The following is a 25527-nucleotide window of genomic DNA, read 5'->3' on the forward strand; positions in this document are numbered from 1 at the left end:
GAGGGGGACGTGCTTTGCACTTCTGGAAGGGGTGGACTTCAGGTGGAAGGGATGGAGATGGGACTGGAGCTAGGCACCTGGAAAGCACTGAGGAGAGGCAGCCCCTCAGTGTGGCTCTCCAGCAGTGTTTTACAGAATCTGGGGCTCCATCGGCTGCAATAGCAGCAGAAGTGGCCAGGCGCTAGGGGCCCTTTTGAATCACAATTGCTCCCTTTTCTCCCTCTTTCCCCATCAGTGGGCTTGCCCAGAGCCTTATCTCTTTAGCTGAAATTTGAGCTGGGTTCAGTCCCTAATGTGTTGGCCATGATGGCAACCATCATAATCACACACGTACACGAGGAAGAATGATTGGGTTAGCACGGCTCCCACAGAAGTTACTACTTTACCGAGAGATTGCTTAGATCATGCTGAATACTTCTTTTTACAAAACCCAACCCCAGCCTGTATCATGTCAAGTTGAAACTTCATGATTTCCCCTCCTCTACCCTAGAATCATTCATTTCACATATTAATACCCCTACATAAGTCATGCCAGAAAAAGAAAACTGATCCTGTTGGCAAAATGTTACGAAGGTGAATATTAAGCCAAAAAACTCTGGCAGAGCCCAGGTGTGTGTACTGCTAAACACTGAGCAGACTATGACACAGCCAACTTTCAGCCTGTTTTGTTCTTTTCTAGCATTCAAAAATTATGATCCAGAGAGAAATCCTAAATCCCTTCTTTAAGGGGAGTAATTATGGAGAATCTCTTTAAAAAAAAAACAATCGACCCCTTCCCTGCAGTGTTCAAAGGATTTTAGCCATCTGCACACATGGTCTTTATGGGGTACTGATGAAAACTGTCATACACAGGGAGCATTTCTGCTACTTACAAATCTGGAGGAGTTGTCATTCTTCACAGTTTTGGCATTGCCAAAAGCTTCAAGAATAGGATTTGCCTGAAGAAGCTGCTTTTCCAGCTCACCCTAAAATTCATGCAGACTCAAGTTAACCTGGAATTCATCAGTTAGTTAAACGAAAACAGGAAATGCACATACCTGAAAAACTCAAGATGTTTTAAGCCTCAGTATATTTTTGCTGATTAATGCACTCCATGTGGATTTATTTTTATTTCTCTAATAATCATTGTGTTTCTATACTGGTGCACTGCAGTCTACTGCTGTTCTGTACACAAAGTAAATAAGACCCTTTTCCAGTGTTGTTGCTTGTTGAAGATCAGATTCTGTTTATCCATTTAGCCTAATAATTGATTTGCCTTAATGGAAGAGTCATTCAGTGTCAACTATGGATATTTTATCTTATTATTATCCAAAATGCTCTAAAGAGAACCTGCTGACTTTTTTCCAAGTTAGTGTACTGAGGTCTCATGATAGAAAATGATGATGTAATTAGAAAAAACTTGCTGAGAATAATTTTAATGTAATGCAGCACAAAGCTACAAAGCAGATTACACCAAGTCTATTAATCACATTACATGCAAGGCTATTTAGGTTGAATATGGAATTGCATTACTTTATTTCATAATAGGACCATGAGTTCCCATGCAAACTTAAACATACTGTTATATTGTTAAACTTTATTGGTAATCGTGAATTAAGCAAATCATGCAATGAAAGCAAATATGAACTTAATCCTATTTCTAGACCACACAATGATGCTAACAATAAAGTAATTTTGCCTGAGGCCAGCTGCATCTGAATTCCTCCTCCTCATCTACACTGTAGTCATTCACTGTCACATCCTAAATCCATATAACCTTTGCATCCAGGTGTCCTATTCTTTGATTTTCTCCTGATATATTCAGCTCTTTATGCAACACTCTGTATGTCACTTCAAACATAGCTTTTCAAGCAGGAATTTCTTGTAGGAGCTTCATTTTTTTAACAATGTAAATTACTGTGAACAAGTAATAAAGGCAAAATTTGGATTGAGTCCAGAGGAGATAGCTAGCAAAACTACCTCTTGTCACGGCATAGAAAACCACACACTGTATACAACTCTGTTTACAAGGCCATTGCTGCACGGATAGCTCCCTCTCATTCCAAATACCATCACTGTCATTCCTAGTTGTCCTGCACTGGGTATGACAGGAAAGAGGCCTGAGCACAGAAAAGGCAACTGTTCTTTAATCTCTTCTGCTTGGACATGGTTGGTGAATGGGGTAGCACTGCTGACTGTCCAGCTCAGAAGCTCCCCTATGCTGAACTATAAAAATACGTAGCTAGCAGTTCGGAAGAAGAGGAATAGAGATGCTAACTCAGGAAAATAACTTCCTGGAAACAAAACCATGAAAGGTTCCTTACACAAGGCTGCTACCATGCTTTACTGGGTTGGGCAATTCTTTCCAACTACACTCTGCCATTGTAACAACCCCAGTTGTGCTAACAGCAGGGTTTGCTTGGAGGACCTCCTAGAGCACTATAAGCATAGACCTCCACTGCCTGAGTTAAAGGAGCAGCTTCATTAATGGAAGGCTCTAACAGAGCCTTGGATCAGCCACTACAGTGGATCTATGCTTTCCTATACAGTACGAAGTATTGGTTATCAACTTATAGTTCCAAATATGGAGCTAGTGTAAGCAGGTGTATCCCCACTAAGCTCAGTTGTCTACACTAGCATTGAATTTAGTCCATCATAGAAAGAAATTAAATGGATAATTTCAAAGCAGCTTGTCAAATGAACTATTAAATACAATCAACAAATAGTTCAAGATCTGATCTGTCCCCTAACACGATCCTCAATCTTAATTTAAATCTGAGCGGAAACTCACAAGCAACACTGAAGCTCAAGAACTACACCAATAAAACAGCAGAAGACATACTGAAACCTTTTTGTACTATTGTTAATTGTAGGAGCAAGTTGGGGAACATGCAAAGTTTTGCAACATGCATAATTCTCCATGGATGTAGGAAATGCAGAATCATAAGCAATATCAAATGGAAAGCATGCAGATTTACAATCAATCACACACTGTGATCGTTTGGGAATTATTTCACAACAGTCCTAAAAAGTTCAACCTGAAGCACAAAGTCTCTGGGTACTTTCATTCAGAAACAATATGGTCAAATTTCAGGCTGATTGGCTCTTTCAGGATCGTGGGAAAATTCATTCTAACGATGAAAATCTTGATACACACACACAAAACGGTGATACTTGAAAGACAACCCTCTATGTCAGACTTCATCTTTTCATGGAGCTTGACACAGTTAGGGTTAATAGATGTGAACATTGGTGCTATTGTTGCTTTTTGTCACGTGATACAATAACGATATATTCCAACAAAAGTCTTTTTTGGTGCAACAATAGCATGCAAATCTACACTCAGTGCCTTTAACACACATCGAACAGTCTAAGTTACTCACGTAAGCAAAAGATGGACCTTGCTGTAGTTGAATAATGTGGTATAAAACAAATGTCAGTATTATTTCCATCACACATACATTCGTGTCTCTTTTTTTGGTTTGTTTTTTTCTACATAAAAATAACCAACACACAGTTTCTTTATGCCACTTAAACTGGGGTGGGAGAGTAAGGGGAACCAATGGGAACAATCTGTTTTAGACATAATAAGAGTACAACTACAGTGCACACACAGTTCATTTTAGCAGGGGTTGATCATAAAAGTCCTGATCCAAAGTCTGTTCACTGACTTCAGTGGACTTTGGATCAGGCATAAAATAAGTCCCTAAATGCAAGCCAAAGACAGTACTTTTTCAGGATACATTCCTAAGCCTACGCTGCATCCAGACATTTGTAAAATGAATATAAGTGCTGAGACAGCATCCCCAGACATGAAAGTCTCCTATGTGGCCTATAGAACAGAGAGTTTCTCCTCGCTATTCTGTCTCTGTCCTTGCTTGACAGGGCTCACTTTCAGGGGTGAGGGGATAGATCAGTTTCAGAGACAGTTCACTGCTTAGCTTCTTGAGTCTTCCCAGAAGAGTATCTGTTAGCCCCAGCTATAGTGGCAAAGGGGATACCTGGCCATTAGGAATGGCATTGAAACCATCAGCTCATTTCCCGCAGGCAGTTGAACACTTATACATTTAGGGCCTGATTTTTCAGAAGTGCTTCACCTCAGGAATACCAGGCCTTTATTCTCAGTTCCTTCTCAGTGAACATAGTGCTGGTGAAAGGTGCTGGACTGAAGTCCTAGAGGCTGGAGTTCCCTACTTGTCTGCATAATAGGTATAGGAATGGCAGTGAGCTCAAACTTCCCCACACTTACTGTGTGGTGTGGATACTTATTTATCAAGGACTGGTAAGTAGGGTTGCCAGATACTTTCACAAAAAAATCCCAGACATGACAGGAAAAAAAAATTGATTGAGCAAAAAAACAAACAAAAAAAAAAAAAATAGGGAGCCAAAGTTGTTGAGCAAAAACCAACCAAAAAAACCCCCAACCAAACAACAATAACAACAACAACAAAAGGTCGCTGCACCTTTAAATATCCCCACGTGCTCATCGCTCTCCCTGCAATACATGTCTGGTATTTTCTGGTTTTTTTACCAGACAGGGGTCAGAAATAATCGACTGTCTGGGTGAAAACCGGACACTTGGCAACCGTAATGACTACTCACAAGCCTCTGCCTGAGCCAGCCAGTCTTGCATGTTGTGCCTAATGCTACATTCCTGGTGCATCAAAATCTGTTATGGAAGCAGGCCCATTGTGTCTGTGATGAGGCGGGCTACCCTACACTCGCCCTGAAGGGCTTAGGCAGGGCCAATTAACACAACCGGGAGCTGATCTGGGCAGGAATAGGTAGAGCCTACAAAGTGGCAGAGCTGCAGGGAAAAGGCAGCTCAGACAAAAGGGAGGAGTGAGTAGAGACTGCAGTCACTCCCTGAGAAGAGGGAGGGAGCTGTTGGGAACGAGTAGGCATAGAAAGAAAAGGGGAACAGCAGCAGAAAGAAGCTCAACATTAGAGCAGTGAAGCTGAAGAGAGGGGGGCTCAGCTGGAACCTGGAAAAAATGGTGGGCCTGGGTGAGTGGTACAGAGGCAGTAAGAGGAGAGACTGCCTAGGACAGCTGGGGGGGGGAGGGGTGCATGTCTAGTGACATGGCTGGAGGGCTGAGCCATGAAGAGGACATGGGGTTCCTGAGAGGAGCTGTGGGAGGCCACAACACAGTGTCAATGTATAAACTACAGTTGGGAGGGATGTCAGCTTTGAGCTAATCTCCAATACTGGGAGGAGGCCAAATCTGGCAGTGAGTGGTTAGGGTTGCCAACTCTGATGGAAGATATTTGGGGTTGGTTTTTCCCCAAACATAGCAATATAATTTCCTTAAAATATCAGATTAAGATCTCCAGAATTTCTATAATAGCTGCCCGGAGACTGATGCTGATTCCAGCAGACTCCAGGCCAGTCCTGGAGGATTGGCAAATGAGAGCAGTGCCCCCTGCAATAGTGTCAGAAACTGGAATTGTCACAGCTTTTATAAAATAGAAGTTGGGTAACATTTTCCAGTTCCAAAGCTTAAACATTGGATCAACCAGGCTTCAGCACACAGGTTCCTCACTTGCAAGTAGGTTAGTTGAACTAACCCCTACTATACATGCAGCTAGTTCAATAAGAATGCCTCTATTGAACTAGCTACTGCCTAGATACTCCACATTGAGGGGGGAAAACCTTCTGTTGGTGTAGCAAGTGTTTATGCTACAGTGACATAGCTGGACTGCTGTAATAATGCCTGTGGCGTGGGCATAACCTCTGTCACACTGACAATCCCTGGGATATAGGCTCCGTAGTGACGAGCTGCTTTTGAAAATGTTATATCCTGTCAAGATTAAAGTCCTAGGAAGAAGCTGGAAAGCCTCCTAAAAATTTAGACACAAGGATTAAGTTAAGTTAATACCTATTACACCCACTGGTGTGTAGGGCAGCAACAAAGGTTCTCCATTTTTGTTGTAGGAGAATTCTTCGTTGCTGTTTCCATAACATATTTTTTCTAGGTCAGGGTCATTAGCCCTGAGTCAAATCCCCAACCTGGAGGACCAGTAAATCACACTTAGTCTGGTCTCTATCCTTTGACCTGTCTGGCATGGATGATCCTACCAGGAGCACTAGGCTCCCGCTAACATAGCTCTAGGGGTCACTGAGACACACAAGCCCCCCAACCACGACAAGGTTGTGATCCATTGGGGGGACACAAGAATTACTTATTTGTTATTCTGTAGCACAATAAACCTGCTAATCAAGATAATGACAGCTCTATTGGTCTGACTTTCCTCTTTAGATCTTGCTCAGACCTTTCCTGACGGAGCCAAACAATATTATTCAAGTTTTTTCTAAATGTTTGTAGTTACAAAAGGGCAAAGATAAAATAAGGAACCTAACCCCTTGGGAAGCTCATGAAGTCCTTGCTAGACTACAAATAGAAGATATTTATATGGAAGCTATGAATACTTCTCTTCCAGCAGAGTACATTCTGACTTCGTGCCTAAGGGGATGTCTAAGTTGTTGGGCTTTTTCCGTAAACATGGAACTGCGACATAACTGTGTACTCTTAATATGTCAACTATTTGGCAAGACATAGATGTAGCAAACGTTTTGACTTGCTGTTAGCATAGTTGGCTAAGTACAATCCTGACAAACTAGAAGTTAAATTAAAAAGAAAAGCAGCAAGCTATTGAATATGGAAGAGGTCACTTACAGTGATACTGGTGTCCTTCTTGCCCTTGTGTGAGGAAGCAACAACAGCCAGGTATTGAATGACCTTCTTGGTATTTTCTGTTTTACCTGCACCAGATTCACCTCTGGGGAATGAAATTTAAAAGAAAAACGAAGCATAGGTGACTCTGGGGTTCCCTCCATGTTGTGCTACATTTAGGGTAAATAGTAAGAAAACAAATCCTACACTAATCAACTTCTGCATTCTACTTGAACCTGCCAACTCCTGCCTGCCCCACATGCCACCTGATTTCAGCAAACCAGGAATGTGACATCAGGACCCTCGCTTTTTTTTTTTTTAAATCTTGACTGGATATAGGTTCATTTAAGGTGTTCCAAAGACATGCTGCATGGTTGAAAGAGTTCTTCTCACTTGGGAAGCAGCTGAACATTTATTAAAAGCAGGCTGGGGAAGGGAAGGAAACAAGTCTGCCAATATTTTAAGGTGACTAATTAACTACAAATTGGGAATAGAGGAATGGGGTAGAGTGGGAAATCCAACAGCAGTGGCAATACTCATTTGTATTTCCACAGTTCCAGTACTAACAGCTCAGATTTGATCAAAACCTCAGATAATATGGGCATGATCCTGCTCCTTTTAAAGATGGCGGTGAAACTCTCATTGAGCTTGGATCCTCTGGGTCAGATCCTGGCATTTAAGATTGCTGTGTACAACTCTAGCCGAGGGCTGCTGGTGTGGGGAAGCCACAGCTGGCCTAGTTCTAGTTGGTAAAGTGACTATGAATTGGTGAAGTAGGGCTCTGTTTCCATGTGGATTGTCTTCCATGGGATTTCTAGTTCCAGTGTGTGAACAAATTAAAAGTAATGTCACCCCAGGCAGCTGCAAAATCAGCCTGGGATGTTGCAGCCAAGTTAGGTTCTTTCTGACTTCCCACTGGTAATAGCTTTGCTGGCCTGGTTCTTGTTACATCTTTCTAGCCCTGTTTTCAATGCAACTAAATAGATAAGGGTGGAGGGCACATCTGGCCTTGCAATTGAAACTTAGCTCACTAATGAGCATGTATGAGCCATAAAGGAATCCAACTCATTCTGCCCAGAGCCCTGCTGATCTAATGGTTAAAGGCATCAAACATTTAGTTTTGGCACTGAAATAAGCACATTTGACTGAAATCAGATAATTGGAAACAGATCTGGGCCAGAGGCCATTTTTACGTAATCACTTTTCAGACTCAGCCTAATCATTCCTTCCCTACTTCTTAAGTTCTTCTGCCCTGGCTTTTCTAGAGTCCTCTAGACCCAGGTCTCATGTAGACAACACAGCAATTCTGGGGTATGTCTACACTGCAGAGGAAGATCGAAGCCGTTACTGTCGATCTTCCAGGGTGCGAATTAGCAGTCAAGTTAAGACAGCTCATTCGAACTGAGAGGGGTGCTCCCGCCAATGCCGCTAACCCTCATTTCATGAGGAGTAAAGGAAATCGAAGGAAGAGTGCTCTCCCTTCAACTCCCTGCAGTGTGGACAGTGCCAAAAGCTGAGTTAAGCTATTTGGACTTCAGCTACACAATTAACACAGCTGAAGTTGTGTACCTTAACGCGACTTTGTCCTGGAGTGTAATGGCAGCTTGTGGAAACATGGGGCAGTGAAGATATGGTGCAATTGCTTCAGTGTGTGCTGCAGGAGCCTGCCCAGAATCCTGGCTAATTTCGTGGGTGGCTAGGCTGTGCTGCAGCCCCGGCTGCTGCTCTGTCAGTCGTCCAGTGCTTGAGCTAGCTAGGTTAAACTAGTCTGGATATATTTACATGAGCTGAGTCCCCCATTGCAGTGTGGACATAACTTAGGGCATCCTCTTGCATTTCTGTGCCCATTAAAAAGGGCCTTAAAGTGGTTGTGAATATAATTAAAACTCCCTCTAAGTCCCCTTCACACAACCAAAACCCCATCAAAGGGTCTTAGGCTAAGTAAGAATCAGGCTCATTTTGTTGCTTGCACTAAGTGGATTTACAAAAACAAATGCATAAATTCCCATTGGCATTTATTCAGGTCCTTTGATGTAGGAATTATTTCACCGCATCAATTGCAGTTTTTCTTTTCCTACTGAGGAAATAAAATAGTTAATTTTCTGTTCAATTCCCTCCGATAGCAGGTACTCCATGATAAGAATTGTTCTTTCTTGCTTGCAGAAGTTCAACTAGATTAACTGAGATGAACAAGGTCCTTTTGACAAGACTGGATTAGTTTGCACAGTTAAGAAGACAGATCCCTCCCTGCTTGGGCTTCAGAGTTGAAACATTTCCATGTTTTATTGATAAAAATGAAGTGTCCTGGGAATGATTCCAAGCTAAGCACACCAATTTAAAGTCTTCTGCATACAGAGTTTTCAAACAAATCCACCTTACAACTTTGCCTTTTGGGAAAAATAAAAAAACTTTATTCTAACAAGCCCTGAGCTTTGAACTATTTCATTTATGAAAGGTTATTTGCAGTTCATCATTATGTGAGCTGCATTTCCTCTCTCCCAGGGCAACAGTACCCATCACTGGGCTTTCTCTTAAATCCCTGGGAGTATTACCATATATGGCATCATTTTACTTTTAATTCTCCTGCCATACTGCAGCTCTTAAGTTACTTAACATTTTGCTCTGTGCTCACTTGCCTTAACCCTTTTCTTCCAAACTGTTTTCTGCAGATGAAGTGTGAGGCTTGCTCGCTTTATTTTGAAGTGGACAACGAAAAGTTAAACAAGGTTCTAAATGTCAGATGCTGTAACACAGCAGCAAGAAATGGAGTAAAGACCTATTAAATAATTGAGTCTGCTTATCAGGGATATCAAGAGCGTGTATCGAACATACTGCACTTGGTCTTTTCTGAAAGGCCATGGAGATAGACAAGTCTGAAGTGCTGTTATGAATTAAGCAAAATGGGAGACGGAGGGGGGGGGGGGGAGGATTATTGTCTTTGGCCTCTGATGATAGGAAAAGAAGCAAGGGGCTTAAACTGTACCAAGGGAGGTTTAGGTTGGACATTAGGAAAAGCTTCCTGTCAGGGTGGTTAAAGACTGCAATAAATTCCCTAGGGAAGTTGTGGAATCTCCATCACTGAAGATATTTAAGAGCAGGTTAGATCTAGATGGGATGATCTAGATGGTGCTTGGTCCTGATGTGAGAGCAGGAGACAGGTTGTGATGATTTCTTGAGGACCCTTCCAGTTCTAGTGTTCTAGCAGTGGTAATATAAAGGGCACATCATAACTTCAAGGTTAACACTTGATCCCACTGATTAAGCTCCCGATATGTGAAAACAGATTATATTAAACTATAAGGGTACATCTACTCAGCAACATTATTTCAAAATAACTAGGGTTATAAAAAATAACTAGGTTAATTTGAAATAATTTAGACCACGTCTACACAGCAGGCAGTTATTTCGAAATAATGTTGAAATACTGTCAAGCTGGAGGACTTCTTACTTCTACTCTTGTAACCTTCATTGTACGAGAAGTAAGAGAAGTTGGAGGAAGTGCTCTATTTTGAAATAAGTGCTGTGTAGATGCTCCCAATTTCAAAATAAGCTATTTTGAAATAAGATACACAATTGATGTAGCTCAGTTTGCGTAGCTTATTTCGAGTGTAGACACACCCTGGAGGTCTAAAATGGATTGGCACAGATTCACCCTTTCTCCCCCATCTCCTCCTGACCATCTGTTATTTGCAGCATGGTTTGAGAATTTTGCTGGTTTGACCTACTGAAACTTGGTGGCCAGCATCTTGAATGGTATCCTTCCTGGAACTAGGGTGATCAGATGTCCCTATTTTATAGGGACAGTCCTAATATTTAGGGCTTTTCCTTATCTAGGTGCCTATTTACCCCATCCCTGTCTCCTGTCCTGATTTTTCACATTTACTATCTGGTCGCCTACCAGAAACTACTAACCTCTAGCACACTTTAGCGCGCATTAGTCATGTTGACCTGTCATGACATAGTGTCTCACAGAGTTACCTTCCAAAGCCACCGGTTGTGGGATGGCAGCAATATGTTCTTTTGCTGTGCCATGCCCTACAGCAAGTAAAGTAGCTGAAAAGCTCTCTGGCACCATTTTCATCTCCTAGATCTTGCCCCTCATGGGTCTTTAAAAATTTCACTCCCCTTCCCAACATCTGGTCACTGTGTCCCCCATGATAGGTTTCTGGGGTGGAGGTGAAGAGGGAGACTTGTTTGGGAAGTGTCTTCCACAGTTTTAGGCTTGAACCCTGCACAAAATCCCATTTCTCCATCATAAATAAGGCAGCATGATAATTACAATCGCAAAAGTAGACTCCTCTCATAGTGGACAATAAACACCAAATTAATGCACATGTCATGAGTCCGTGCAATAACAATACAATATTTCATTTACATACTATGCATATCCTCTACCCCACCATCTCCCAACAAATTGTTGTTCTTGCCAAGCTAAAAATGTATTGCTGTATTGAGAGGTCCTGTCTGCGAGAAGCTGCTATTCTTTCATTGCTTAGTGGGGGTGAAATTTGCACCCTCTCTAAGCTGCTTTTACCAGCCTTTGTCTATGCTCCCAAATACCTTTAAAAATCTGGACCATGGTCTTCACTGAGGATTAGTGCCTTTGTTTAGGCTGGGGGAAAATTATAGTGGATTGAGAAATCACTTCTGAGCATGCTTATTAGGCAGCTGCTATGAAATATTACCCACTGTGTGACATCTGTGCACATTCAATGCTTCCCTTCCCCTCTGATCAGTGACCTCAAACTGGAGCAGCTGCTGGGACAACTGGACACACCCCTCAGCCATCAGAAGATCACAGGTGTGAAAAATATAGTAAATCTTTGTACTCTCAAGAATTTGCATTACGTTTTACAGTTTCTTAACTTTCAGGTATAAATAGAATCATAGGACTGAAAGGGACCTCGAGAGGTCATCTAGTCCAGTCCCCTGCACTCAAGGCAGGACTAAATATTATCTAGACCATCCCTGAGAGGTGCTTGTCTCGCCTGCTCTAAAAATCGCCAATGATGGAGATTCTACAACCTTCCTAAGCAATTTAATCTAGTGGTTAATCACCCTGATAGTTAGGAAGTTTACCTAATGTCCAACCTAAGCCTCCCTTGCTTCTATTTAAGCCCATTGCTTCTTATCCTCAGAGGTTAAGAACAACATTTTTTCTCCCTCCTCCTTGTAATGACCTTTTATGTACTTGAAAAAGGTTGTCCTCCTCTCTCGGTCTTCTCTTTCCCGGACTACACGAACACAGGTTTTTTCAATACTCCTTCATAGGTCATGTTTTCTAGACCTTTAATCATTTTTTTTTTTTGCTCTTCTTTGGATTTTTTCTAGTTTGTTTACATCTTTCTTGAAATGTGGCTCCCAGCAGGTCCAGCCTCTGGGGTGGGCCATCAGGGCCCCTGCTCAGGATGCCTTGGGGGGAAATCCATGAGCAGGGGTTTTGATGCCCACCTGACCTGTTGAAAGCAGCTGGGCTGACGGAGGCAGCAGCACTGGGGGTGGGGATACCCGAGCTGCATGGGGAGTTGGATGATCCAAGTCAGGTGACTCTTCCATAGCAGGGGTGCCCCTCCTCCTCCTGATCCACACGTGAAGCCACTACTGTTCCTGTCTATCACTGCCTTACCAGAGCCACCCGCTGCTATCATGGACTGGGACAGTCCTCCTATCTAATGCAGAGAGGCAGAAGGATGGGGCTGATGTCGGGGTGAGGTAGAACTTGGCTTGTTACCCCCTCAAAGAAAGCTATCAGGTTGGTTTGACAAGATATGTTCTTGACAAATCCATGCTGATTGCTACTTATAACCTTATTATCTTCTAGATGTTTGCAAATGGATTGCTTAATTTATTTGCTCCATTATCTTTCCAGGTACAGAACTTAAGATGATTGGTCTGTAATTCCCCGAGTTGTCCTTATTTCCCCTTTTGTAGATGGGCGCTGTATTTGCCCTTTTCCAGTCTTCCAGAATCTCTCCCATCTTCCATGACTGTTCAAAGATACTTACTGAAGACTCAGATATTTCCTCATTTTGCTCCTTGAGTATTCTAGGCTGCATCCCATCTTGGAATACATAGGATACTGTGTTTTCCCATTGCAAAGCTACAATTATTGCAATGCAGACCAATGTGCTACTATCTTTTAAATCCAACCCTGCAGAAAGCACTCTTTAGCCAAACAGAAGAAGTAGTATCAAGTAAAAACTCATCCTCTCTCCACCTAAAGCCCCTAAACAAAGTGTGAATTTCAAACCCTAATTGGTACCATTTCCTTCAGAACACTGCTAATTCCAGGCATGTCTTCAATTTTAAAAAAAGCAAAGACATTTGCAATAATCACTTTTTGGTTGTACATACACACATACATCTGTAAGTGTATATAACTCATTGCTGCTGGAACAGTATTACTTTTGCATTTCTTGAATTGTGCACATTTTTTACAATATGAAGACATAAAAGTTGCTTTCACATATTTTTAGCCTTTAATATAATTTTCTATTTTAATGTAATTTATTTAAATCTACTACTGTACTTAATATTAAATGTCAGAGACATTAGTTAACAGCCTAGGAAGTTCTCAGCACCTGTTATTTTCAGTGAGTTCAATTAAAAACTATTGCTATTAAAAAAAGGTGTTGTAAAAACCAGAGCAATTTACACAAATCCAGAATCTGGATCTACAACTAACAGATTAAAAAAGAAACTGACTGGGAATGAGAATATGACAAGTGAGCTTGGTGATCCTGAGATAACTGAACTGAATGTAGAAGGAATGGGTGCAAAGAAGGTAGTAGAAGAGATCAAATTCAGAAGAGATTCAGTTGCAAGATAAAATGTGGAGGAAATAAATCAATCTGGTGTACACAGTAAACGTGGAAGAAAGCTAGAGAATCCTTGACTGCTGTTTTGTCACACTAAATAGTAGTTACAATGAACAAAATGCAAGCAACAGGAAGCAGCTGATGTCACTGCACAAGGATGGACTCAAAGATTTGAGGGTGAAGTGCCAAGAAAGAAATAATGACCACACACAGAAGTTTGGGTACAAGTCTATAGTGTCCTTGAGCAGAACAGAAAAGCAATTTGGGGCTGTAGTGACAGAAGGCACTCGCCACTAAGCAAGGACATGAGTCCTTTTCTGTAAGGTCCTTCAAGGAGTCTACACCTTAATATTGTGTGTAGCCCAGGGTAACTTAGTACCAGAAAAATGGATTGGATGGAGTTCAGAGAACAACAGAAAAAAGGCTAGGGTTTTAGAGACTGATGGGCAAAGACTGATAGAAGTAAACATGTAGAATGTGATAACACTGTGTATTCATTTAAAAGTTGTAAAAAGCAAAGATGGAGAAGAGGGATATGAAGGGATGTTGCTAGTTGTGATGGGATGAAAATTAGACCTAAGTGATGGGAAGAAAAAGAGAGGAATTTTGGAAGCAGCATTTTCGATATCCTTGGAGATGTGGTTAGTATTAAAAAAGCCCAAAAGGAAGTAACAGCTACAGCTGAGGCTAGAGATACAGGCAAGGACAACCAACTTGACAGAAAGAAAGGGGCAGATTTTTGAACCATATTGGATGTTTGTTGTTTGTCTGTTTTTTTAGCTGTGTTTAGACAGAGGAATACTCTCCTGAGGGAAATGGTGCAAGCCAATAGACTAGGATGTTTAAAACTAGACTGGACAATTTCTGTCAGTACAACTTCTGCAAGTATTTTGGCTGGGTTGGGCATGACTGCATGATCCCCACACAGTCAAAAGCATAAATAATCCTGGGGCGGGGGCGGGAGGGGGGGAGGGAGGATTGGCAGTGAGGGGAAAATGTAGAGGCTGACTTAAAACACACAGACTCTGCCCCCTGAGCAATATCAGTGATAGACTATTCATCAGCATCCAAAAATACATTCACCTATGCAAATAGGCACTTGTGGATTAATAGTCTTTGGTTGCAATTCGGGCTGCAAGGCTTGGACATGTTGAGTCTGCAACTCACCACAGCAGTGTTTCCCAATTTTATTTGGCCATGGAACCCTTTTAAACTCGAAAAAAATTGTGCAGAATCCTTAATAACAATCTTATATATGGAGCTGAAAAAAGTAGACGACAAATAAGTAAGGATAATAATAAACAAATGCTAAACAGGGTCATGAGATCAACACTTAGTTCAATTGCACATATTTAAAAACAAAAATCACATTTAATGTGTACAAAAAAATTTAAATAATAAAATGTTATTGTAATGGAATTTTCTCGTGGAACCCTTATTTTCACTTCGCGGAGCCCCAGGGTTCCACAGAACACCATTTGGGAAACACTGCTTTTCAGAAAAGATCCTAGATCCATTGTATGAACTCATTCGTCACTTTAGACTCATAGTTTAAGCAAGAGGACGATTACTAATAATCAGAAAGAAATGCTCATTCCTGGCACTATACTGTTCTGTGACTAAAAGCCTAGAGATAACAGTTTTTTCTGTACAACCAAATATGGCCAACAAAGCTGATAAAGCATAAGCACTTACAGCTCTGCAAATATATTTTAGCTTTCTTAGTGTGTTTAAACTAAATTAAAAATGTAGCTATCAGGAGCTCTGCACTATTTTAAAGTCAAGGCCATGGTCTTGCCAGCACATAAGAATTACTCTGGAAAATCATCTGCTTTAGTTACAGAATGGTAGAAAGAGTACGAGAGAACACAGATCCAATTTTGAATCTCTACATATCATGTATTATGGTGCATTCCAATAAAGAATCCATTTCCTTTCTTCTGGGCTGTGTGAAATCTCACAACTTGATTCAACGTTGTCAGCCAAGATGAAGAAATCTTGGGTTTGTTGCCCAGATAGTACACATAGTCTGATTTTCAGAAATGCAAGTGTTAACAAAAAGGCCTGGCTTAATAAGAGATTTATCCCATAAAAGTGAAGACCTTCAAGAATTAAAACAGGAAGAGATGAGACACATGAGAAAAAACCACAACCCTACAGCACAATAATGGAAGGAGCAATCACATCTCATTAACTAGTTTCTATTAAAGTGACAAGAATGTCCTGGGAAAATGAAGCGAACAGACAGTTTATAGTGCATCATTAATATTCTACGGGTTTTATTTTTAAAAGCCATCCAGAGCAACATTCTCAGTTGCTGTAAATCTGTGTTGCTCTATTGAAGTCAAAGCCTCACTGACCTATACCATAGAAGGTCTGACCCATAATTTTACCATTTCTGAGCCATAGCATAAAACTGTTCCAGTGGGTAATTCTCCTCACTTTCCCGGGCTGTGATATTGGGGGTCAATAACACCCTTTTCTCACACCAGAATTGAGGTACATGGTCATAGACTCAAGAGGCCACACTTGGAGGAAGTAAGCGTCCAAAGAGAGGGTTTGAGTATGACTTCACTGTGTGATCATCACTTTCCTCCAGCTCCTAATATGACCACGGTGTGTTTCACCTTCTGCAAATGATTATTATTTTTATTTATGAACCACATCTCCCCACACTCCCATTAAGACTAACTGGGTGCTGCTTAACAAACACAAATTCTAATGCAATAAAGCCCTCCACACTGACATTCAAGCAAATAAAGCCAATTGAGGGGCTGCAACCTGATATAAGGAATGAGGAGGAGATATGGAATCAAATCTAAAACATCTGCACATACGTCTTAATGTGTTTTGATTAACAAGGGGGCAAGGAACAAGCAAGGGGGTTGCAAAGTGCAATATGTTCCACACAAAAAGGCCCTCCTTCCAACAAAGGCTCAACCTTTGACTGTCTAAATGCAGGTGCTACCTGAACACAGATATTTGTCAGGCCAAGGCTTAAAGAGGAGGTTTTGAGAATGGCCAAGGCTTAGGGTTTGTCTGTGGTAGATGGTGGATTGACACTGCAGTGATCGATCCACTGGTGATTGATTTATCATGTCTGCTTAGATTTATCGTGTCTCCACCAGCACGAGAAGAGTAGCCAGAGTTGACGGGAGAGCAGCCCCTGCTGACCTTATCACATGGAAGACAGTTCTGCTATTTGTGTAGCTGAAGTTGCATAGGTTAAATCAATGGGGGAGGGGATGTCGTGTAGAGTAGGCCTTAGATCAATTGATGCTTTAAAAACAACATCAGCGTTAAGTCACTCTCTACTCTCTAGTCAGGTCTTTGTTTAAACCTCTATTCAAGGTGTCAAACAAAGGGGGTGCTGTAAGCATCATGAACAGAACAGATCATGAAAAGGAGACTTCCAGACAACTCACCAACACCAGATTCTATTTGATACCTTGACCTGGATGAGCCTCTACAGTACACATACTAATGACATAAAAAGCCAAGCACCAGGTACTTAGGATACTTAAAGTCCACTCTATTAGCATCATTTAGCATGGACACTCTAATTGACAATGTTTTTTATCCATTTTTCCCCTTCTCTTTCTCTTCCCATCCCCTCTCTTTCTCTGCTATTTATTTGTACCCTGGACCCCTTAACTCCATTCATTTGAAGAAGTGAGTTGTGCCCACAAAAGCTGATGATACCATCTACATTTTTGTTAGTCTCTAAGGTGCTACAGAACCATTTGCTATTTGCTGTTTTTTATGTTCGTAGGGGTTTCCAAAACACAGTTTATCCACCTACACTCCCCTCAAGTCTTTCTGTAATCTCAGAACTTCAGAAGCTCAGTGAAATTATAATCACATGTCTCCTCATGCAAATACAACTGCTTTATAGTTTGATCAATTTAAAAATAGTAAAATGCCTTTCACTAAAGGCTGGGTCCAAAGCCCATGAATAATGAAGGAAATCTATCCACTGTCTTCAGTAGGCTTCTAGGCTGTGTCCAGACTCAGGGTTTTTTTTGAAAAAAGTAGCCTTTTTTCGAAAAAACCTCACCTGCGTCTAGACTGCAGCCGTGTTCTTTCGAAATTAAATCGAAAGAACACGGCTTTTCTTTCGATGGCGGTAAACCTCAATTTACGAGGAAGAACGCCTTCTTTCGAAAGTTCCTCTTTCGAAAGAAGGCGTTCTTGAATGTAAATAGGGCTTCTTCGAAAGAGAGCATCCAGACTCACTGGATGCTTTCTTTCGAAAAAGCAAGCCGCTTTTTCGAAAGTTCAACGTGCAGTCTAGACGCTCTCTTTCGAAAGAAGCTTGCAGTCTAGACATAGCCCTAGTCAGGCCATGAACCTGGACAAACATCAGAATCTGGATATATACTAAAAGATAGATACTACTTACGTGCACAGAATGGACTGGTCTTCTCGATCTGTGAATAAAGAGAAAAATCCATTGATTATACAAAGAAAAGTTGTGCACTAACAGAGCTATTTGCATTTACACAGAATTATTTTCAACAAACACGAACACCCGGGCCTCCAAAATCTGATGATACATGGCCACTCAAAAATGTTGAAATCGCATCTCAGTCAATTTGTCTTTGTATTTAACTTAGCACCCCTAACACCAGGATTTTGTAAAAAAAGAACAAAAGGTTAAATATTCAAACAGCTGTTTAAAATTTAATTGGAGATGAATTATAATGAGGAGGAGTCCAATGTGCACAGATGACACTCTGTAAGAGAAAATTCTAGAGCTGGAAAATAAGTTTGTATTACATTTACTAAAAAAGGTCTCCTAATGAGACTAATAAGTGTATGACCCAATAGATAAGTTTCTCAAAGCTAACATGATTGTAGGTCATGTAAAGAGGTTGAAGCGTCTGACAGCATAGGAACTATAAGCATTGGGAAGTACAAATAGCCTAAGTCAAGTGTTCTCTCAGGGTACATCTACAGACCAGTGTTAATTTCGAAATAATGTAGTCCGCATCTACACTACAAACAGTTATTTCAACATAATGACAAAATAATGTTGAGCTGGAGGACTTCTTACTCCAACTCTTGTAACCCTCATTTTACGAGGAGTAAGGGAAGTTGGAGGAATAGTGCTCTTTCTTGGACTTCCTGCTGTGTAGACAGTGCCAAAACCCGAAATAGTCTATTTCCACTTAAGCTATGCAATTGACATCGCTCAAGTGCATAGGTTATTCCGAGTTTAGCCCTGCTGTGTAAACATACTCTCAGTTCCACATCAGCGCTGGAGGGGACTTCTACCATGAGGGATGAGGACAGTGAAAGGGACTGGGGAAACAGTAGAATGAATGGTAAAAGCTGTGGGGAAGGGCTAGGAGAATGCAAGACTAGGAACATCAAAGCAGAGGCGAGCACAGAAGAGGTTGTATGGGAAGCACAGAAGTTAATCAGGAGTGATTTAAGGATTGGAAGTATCAGCAGTGTTGTGGACCAGGGCCAGAATGAGACACTTCATTAAATTAAATTAAAGGGTAGAAGAAAAAATATCAGCTCAGTAGGACCAGAGGCAAATAGGGTAGCTGGAGAGGGCTTTTAATCCATAAGGCTATGTCTACACTACGAGATTATTTCACAATATATTATTTTGAAATAACAACTCCCAAAATAACTATTAAAAAAAAAAGCTTATTCCTCTTCACAAGCAGGAGTTACTATTGCAAAATAACAAGCCCGTTATTTTGAAATAACAAGCTTGGTAGTGTGGACGCTCATCTTGTTATTTCAAAATGACAAGACGAGCGTCCACACGACCAAGCTTGTTATTTCAAAATAATGGGCTTGTTATTTTGCAATAGTAACTCCTGCTTGTGAAGAGGAATAAGATTTTTTTAAATAGTTATTTTGAAATACTTTGAAATATTTGAAATATTTTAAAATAACTCCCCAGTGTAGACATGCCCTATCAGCCCTGAAATCACCCTCTCCAGTGTTCAATTCAAAAGAAACGGTGGCTAACAGAATCCCCTGAGCAAAGCAAAAAATAAAAATGAAAAATGAAAACTCCTCCGTGGTTGTACCCAGAGAACCACCACAGTAAGTGCGCTGTAAAAACCTGACCTGCAGATTTCACAAATGCAAACAGAAGAACAACAATCCAGAAGTGATCCCAAAGAAAAGGAGACCAGCATTTCAATGGGTTAGCTGGGAAAAACTGACCTTAGTCTGAGAAGGTGGCTAAGGAGTAATAAAATATAGTAGGAAATGCTGAGGGTCCCTAGTACCCATCAGTTCAATGGAAGTTATGCAGTGTGAACCCTTTCAGGATGGTCTGATAAACTTACAGTTGGACCCTGATCTACCCTAATCAGAATACCAGTAACTCCCATTGTCTTCTGCTGAAGTTACAGGTGTCCCCAGGGGAAAGAATCAGGGACCAGGGTCTGTCACTGTCATCTTTCAGTCTCCTACTCTTCTGCAACTTTGTTTGAATACTGAACAATGCACACTGGCATTTTGTTAGATTCCTAGCTACACTCATCTGTGTTCCAGGATAAACATTCTGCCAACTCGTGAATAGGCATCGTGTCATTAAAATAAATGCCCATGAAATCTATTGAACCAAATGCAATTGTTGACATGTTTCCAGTCAGGACTATTGGAACAGCTGTTCATCCTGACATTTAGAGTCAGGGGACAGGTCATCATAAATATTCTCTGTGTTGAGTTACTTTTAAAAACTGAAGGATCATGTTAAGCAAAATTCCTGTAACCATGCACTCTGTCAGATGCTATTGCTAGTCATTGGTGGCAAGAGTAATTACACTGAGGGCTCAGCCCTCCTAGTCTTCTCTGCGGTAGACCCCCCAAGGAACAAGCTGAACAAAGTTATTTGACAGATTTCACATGAGCTTATCAGCAATGTAGAAGTGTCCTCCAAGGCTGTTGATTATGAGCAGAACCATCAAATACACCTCAAATCCCAATTTGCTAAGAAGTAGGCCAAAGAAGGACAAGGGCTATTATCAAATCTCATTTGTCAGGACTTCAGCCTGTAGGGGTCAAATTTTCCCAGTGGTGCAGGTGTATTCTATTCCCCCTCCTCACTTTCCCCACCTTCCTTACAAACAGAAGGTGGGAACCTTAGGTGCTCTGAAGAGGTACAGAGAATTCTCTTTGTTACATGCCTGCTTGGTGAGTCTCACTCATATGTTCAGGATAAAACTAATTTCCAGATGTGGAGTCATGAAGGAATTTTCCTCCACAGATTGTCAGGGACCTTGGGTTTTTTGCCTTCTTCTACAGCATGGGACTTGGATCATCTTCTAGGATCAGCAAGACCTCTTTCTCCAAATCAATTCCCTGGCATTTTCAGGGGCATATGGCACTGCCGACACCTTGGTCTCTCCTGTTCTCTGCCTGTAGAACACAACAATTCAGTCTCTTGGGGTGTGTCTAGACTACATGCCTCCGTCGATGGAGGCATGTAGATTAGACAGATAGGCAAAGGGAAATGAAGCCGCGATTTAAATAATCGCGGATTCATTTAAATTTACATGGCTGCCGCTCTGAGCCGACAAACAGCTGATTAGCTGTTTGTCGGCTCAGCGTGCTAGTCTGGACACTCCGCGCCGACCTTAAAGCCTTTTATCGACATCCCCCTTATGCCTCGTAGGATGAGGTTTACGGGGGATGTCGATAAAAGGCTTTCATTTCGACAGGGGAGCGTCCAGACTAGCGCGCTGAGCCGACAAACAGCTGATCAGCTGATTATTTAAATCGCGGCTTCATTTCCCTTTGCCAAATAAACAAATCTACATGGCTCCGTCGACGGAGCCATGTAGTTTAGACGTACCCTTGGGGACTGAAGTGCTGTAGTTTAACTAAAGTCACTGGGCTCAGTATATTGGTAACAAGATGAAATTTAATGGCCTGTGATATATAAGAGGTTAGACACTAGGTGATCTAATGGTTCCTTCTGACCTTCAGCTCAATGACTCATGTTGTAGCAGGTCCTAAGAATCTCTCTTTTATAATGTATACAGTACTATTCCTATTTCCCACAACGTTTCTGTATAGAGTTTTACATGTCCTTGGTTTAGCACCACCTTAGTCTCCTATAAGCCATGGACACTTCTTTATAACTTAGGGCATGTCTAAACTACATCCCTCTTTTGAAAGAGGGATGTAAATTAGGCAGATTGAAAGTGCAAATGAAGCGGGGATTTAAATATCCCAGACTTCATTTGCATAATCTCATCATATTGTTCTTCTGAAAAAATGAGGAGTACAGGATAACCTCAAAAAATGAGTACAGGATCTTTCAAAAAAGGGTTGTTGTTTTTTTGAAAGACCTGTGTCTAGACAGAAGTTTCACTTTCAAAATAACCTTTTTCAAAAAAATGCTGTGACAAGATTATGTAAGTGAAGCACGGGATATTTAAATCCATGCTTCATTTGCACTTTCGATCTGCCTAATTTACATCCCTTTTTCGAAAGAGGGATGTAGTTTAGACATAGCCCTAGAGCCAAATCCTAAACCAGGTCTACACTATCGGAGAAAGACCTAAGATACACAACTCCAGCTACGAGAATAGCATAGCTGGAGTTGACGTAGTTTAGGCTGAATTTCTGCAGCAGTCTTATTGTAGGAAGTTGATGGGAAAAACTCTCCTGTTGACTTCTCTTACCGTGGAGTATCAGGGTTGACAGAGGTGCCATTAGCAGTCGATTTAGTGAGTCCTTACTAGACTTGCTAAATCCAACCTCAGGAGATCGCTCTCCAGAGTGTCAGTCTCAGGGTAAGTGAAGACAAGCCCTTTGTCTTTCCCCAGTTTAATTTGGTCCTTATTTAGGCAAAAAATCACAAAAAGCCAATGGGAGTTTTGCCTAAGTAAAGCCTTCAGTATCTGCCCAGAGAATTTACAGAGAAAAGATATCAGATATTCACACTGAGTAGGACCTAACTTTGTGACTTAGTCATTGATTTTAGTAGGAATGCTTGAAGAGTAACTTACAGCTTAGCAGGAATTATGATGTCTGAATCTGGTCATAGCTTGCAGAAACAAACGTGACAATGAAGTGCCTTAATGCAACATAAAACTATTTTTAAAACAAACAATTGCTGAGACAAAATTAGTTCTTAATTCTGTTTCTCAAAATGAGCTGCTATCCTGCTAACCATAGATTTGTACTGTAATGCAAGGAGGTTATTTGTCAAATTCTATGTCACCAGTTATACGCTATCAAATTACAAAATTACAGGAAAAAGGGCATAGCAATTTTTAGATTCCCAGAGGTGTAAAACTCAATATTTTTTTAGAGATCTGAGACATTTTGCTAGAATCTTTTGACATTGCCAACAGAAACTGGCTTCTTTTAACTATCTTATCATTTAGGAGGACAAATTACCATGTAGTATGTGAATATTTATAGGACTGCATACTTAGTGCATGAGTCTTCATCTTCACGGTCCTATTTTAAACACTTAAACATTTTGTATCCTGTGATGGGGTTCTTGGGATATAACAAAGTTTGGGACCACTAAGCCCTGAGTTCCCTCTCACCTGTGGCAAGCTACAAACCTCTGACAGGTACTGCACTTACACAGACATCCACAGGAGGGCCACACCCAAATAAAGTTGCATGATTGTTTCTCCCAGCCACTCATGAACCAACAGTAGACAGACTCTAGCCAACTGTCCCCTCCCTTGCACCCTAAAACTCTGTCGTGTTGCACTGGTCAGGAGCCTGGTGAGTATAAGTTCATTACACGGTTTGCCCCTCCCTCAATGTGGAGAGGACATACACTAGCCTTTGTAAACTGAGCTGAGATTTCCCAAGCACTAAAACTGAAACACACTTCTTTTAGGTAAAGTGTAAAGTGGTTTTATTAACTCGAGGAAGACAGATTTTAAGTGATAATAAGTAGTAAGCGTAGCGATCGCAATTGGTTACCTAAGACATAAAAGTAAATTTGTCATCTGAGTTATCTTACTATATATTTTAGAAATGTGTGTCTGTCTGTCCATCTTTCTGTGAGTCTGTTTGCTCAAGAACTCCTCCTAAACAGTAAGAGCTTAGACCACCAAATGCAGTATGAAGCTTCCTCTTATCATAATTTAAAGCAATGTCAGGGTTAGGTTGTACCAAGACAATGGGATGTGCCTAGAATTTAATTGTTTTTCACAAAATGGAAAGGGAGAGGTCTGATAGGAAGGAATTATACTGTAGAATATCCACAAGGGGGCAGCAAAGAGCCAGAGATGGGGACTGGGACAGCTATAAGCCCATGGGCCAGCAGGGGCCATGGGTGGAGGAAAGGATAGCTTTCTACTATTTATTTCAGAAACTTTGTCTGTTTGTCCGTCTGTCCCCAGCCAAATGATATGCACCCTTCCCCCAGCTGTGCCTGCTGCAGCAGTCATGGACAGGCATTTCTCCTCTGGCCCCCAAGCTACTGTGATGAGGGAGGGCTGGGGTTGCCCTCTCTCCCCAAGGCAGCTTGCACTGAACCCCTCATCCCCAGTTCCACCCTGTGAGAGGGTGCCTGCCCTGCACTGGGCCTTTAAGTCCAAGGCTCAGGCCTTGAGCCTTAGGGTGGCTGGAAGAACCCAGCTGAAGCGGTTAAACTAATGAGAGCCCAGCTGTCAGAGATCCAGAGAAGCCCAGGTGGCTAGGCGAGCCCAGCTGTCAGCTATAAAGGGAGGAGCACAGTTTGATAGAGGAAGGGGAGCCAGTGGAGGGGTAGCTGCCGAGGAAGCAGGAGTTCCTTGGAGGGAGACAAGCTGGGGATAGCCAGCAAAGGTTGGAAGTGGGCCAGCCAAGACTCCCCTTGGCTTGGGGCTGGAGACAAAGCCTCTGATTTGCGGGCCTACCATGAGGCTGACTAGGAAAGCTGAGCCATTGCGACAGATGCCTATGATGAGCAACCCATACAGACTGTAACTTGACCTGAGAGGGGCTATATGAGGACAGTCAGGGGGCACTGAGGCACAGTGGGGGTGTGCACCCCCTGACACCCCAGAACAATTATTTAAAGAAAGAACAACAAAACTGATTTGAGTAAAGAACCCGCATAACACTGGGTAGATTAGTGTTTCTTAAACTGTGTTCTGTGGCACACTGGTGTGCCACGAGGCAGTTAGAGGTGTGCCACGGAGAACAACAGAATTTAAAATGGCCATCTTTAAAGGAGCAGGTAACCTTTTTTATTTATTTATTTATTTATGTGTTTGCTTGCTTGCTTGTTTGTCTTTTGCACAATAACTTTCCCCTGACCCTTTTTTCCTCAGTAACTTTCCCCCTGACCCTTCCTCCCCTGATTTTTTTTTTTTTTTTTTTTTTTTTATTTTTGCTCAACAAAAAATCCTTGGTGTTCCTCATTTAAAAAAAAAAAAAAATTGTTCAGTGTTCCTCAGTCTTAAACTTTTTAAGAAACACCGGGGTAGATCTTCTAGTATAAACTAAAAAAGGATTTCTCTCAAGCCCTGTCTCACATTGATAGAGGTATAAATAGGTCGCCAGATATTCAGTACACAGGCTGGTACTGCCTTCCAGCCCAGGGTCACCCTCCCTACTTCGAAGTCTTTCTCCTCCAGATGTGCTTCCTCCAGATGTGCTTCCAAGTGTTGAGTGGTGGGGGAGTGAGACCAGCCTGTAATATCACTCCCCCTCTTAGGATTTCTTACAGCTTGCTAGAAAGATCTATACTTGTGACATAGGGATTCACTCTGGGGGTGAAAGTAAAATTATTTTTTCCCTGATATGGGGCAGATACACCAGCTAAGGGGGAGGTCATGTGACGCCACGCCACGCCACCCCCAGCCTAGGGCCCATGTGCCCTTTCCCTTCCCTCCACTTGCTATCCCATGTTACTGGGGGTGGGGGATGCCACAGACCTGCAGGGCCCCTGGGCAAGGTGGAAGAGGCGGGCTCTCTGCTCCCTGAAGGGATGGGGCTTTAGGCAGAAGAGGAAAGGATGAGGAAGCCAGCCCTCAGCGCTTTCTGGAGAGTGCCACACCATGCCCCTCCCTTCAGGCAGCCCCGAGATCTACCTGGAGCATGCTGCATGGCACTCCAGT

At 41.8% G+C, this 25527-nt stretch overlaps 1 protein-coding gene across 4 annotated transcripts in view; it reads right to left on the reverse strand.

Annotated features, from left to right (window-relative positions):
- The window catches only part of MYH11 (myosin heavy chain 11), a 112213-nt gene that overhangs the window by 50202 nt on the left and 36484 nt on the right, over positions 1–25527 (reverse strand). For 3 of the 4 annotated variants that reach the window (XM_006119591.4, XM_075899364.1, XM_075899366.1), the window contains exons 4-7: positions 17874–17901; positions 6657–6759; positions 3363–3383; positions 873–965 (exon numbers count right to left, since the gene is read on the reverse strand). In XM_006119591.4, coding sequence (XP_006119653.3) covers positions 873–965; positions 3363–3383; positions 6657–6759; positions 17874–17901 — 245 coding nt within the window. The remainder of the gene's footprint in view (positions 1–872; positions 966–3362; positions 3384–6656; positions 6760–17873; positions 17902–25527) is intronic. The other variant, XM_075899365.1, reaches the window with a different exon arrangement.

The sequence above is a fragment of the Pelodiscus sinensis genome, chromosome 16, assembly GCF_049634645.1.
Source record: "Pelodiscus sinensis isolate JC-2024 chromosome 16, ASM4963464v1, whole genome shotgun sequence".
Classification (NCBI taxonomy): domain Eukaryota; kingdom Metazoa; phylum Chordata; order Testudines; family Trionychidae; genus Pelodiscus; species Pelodiscus sinensis.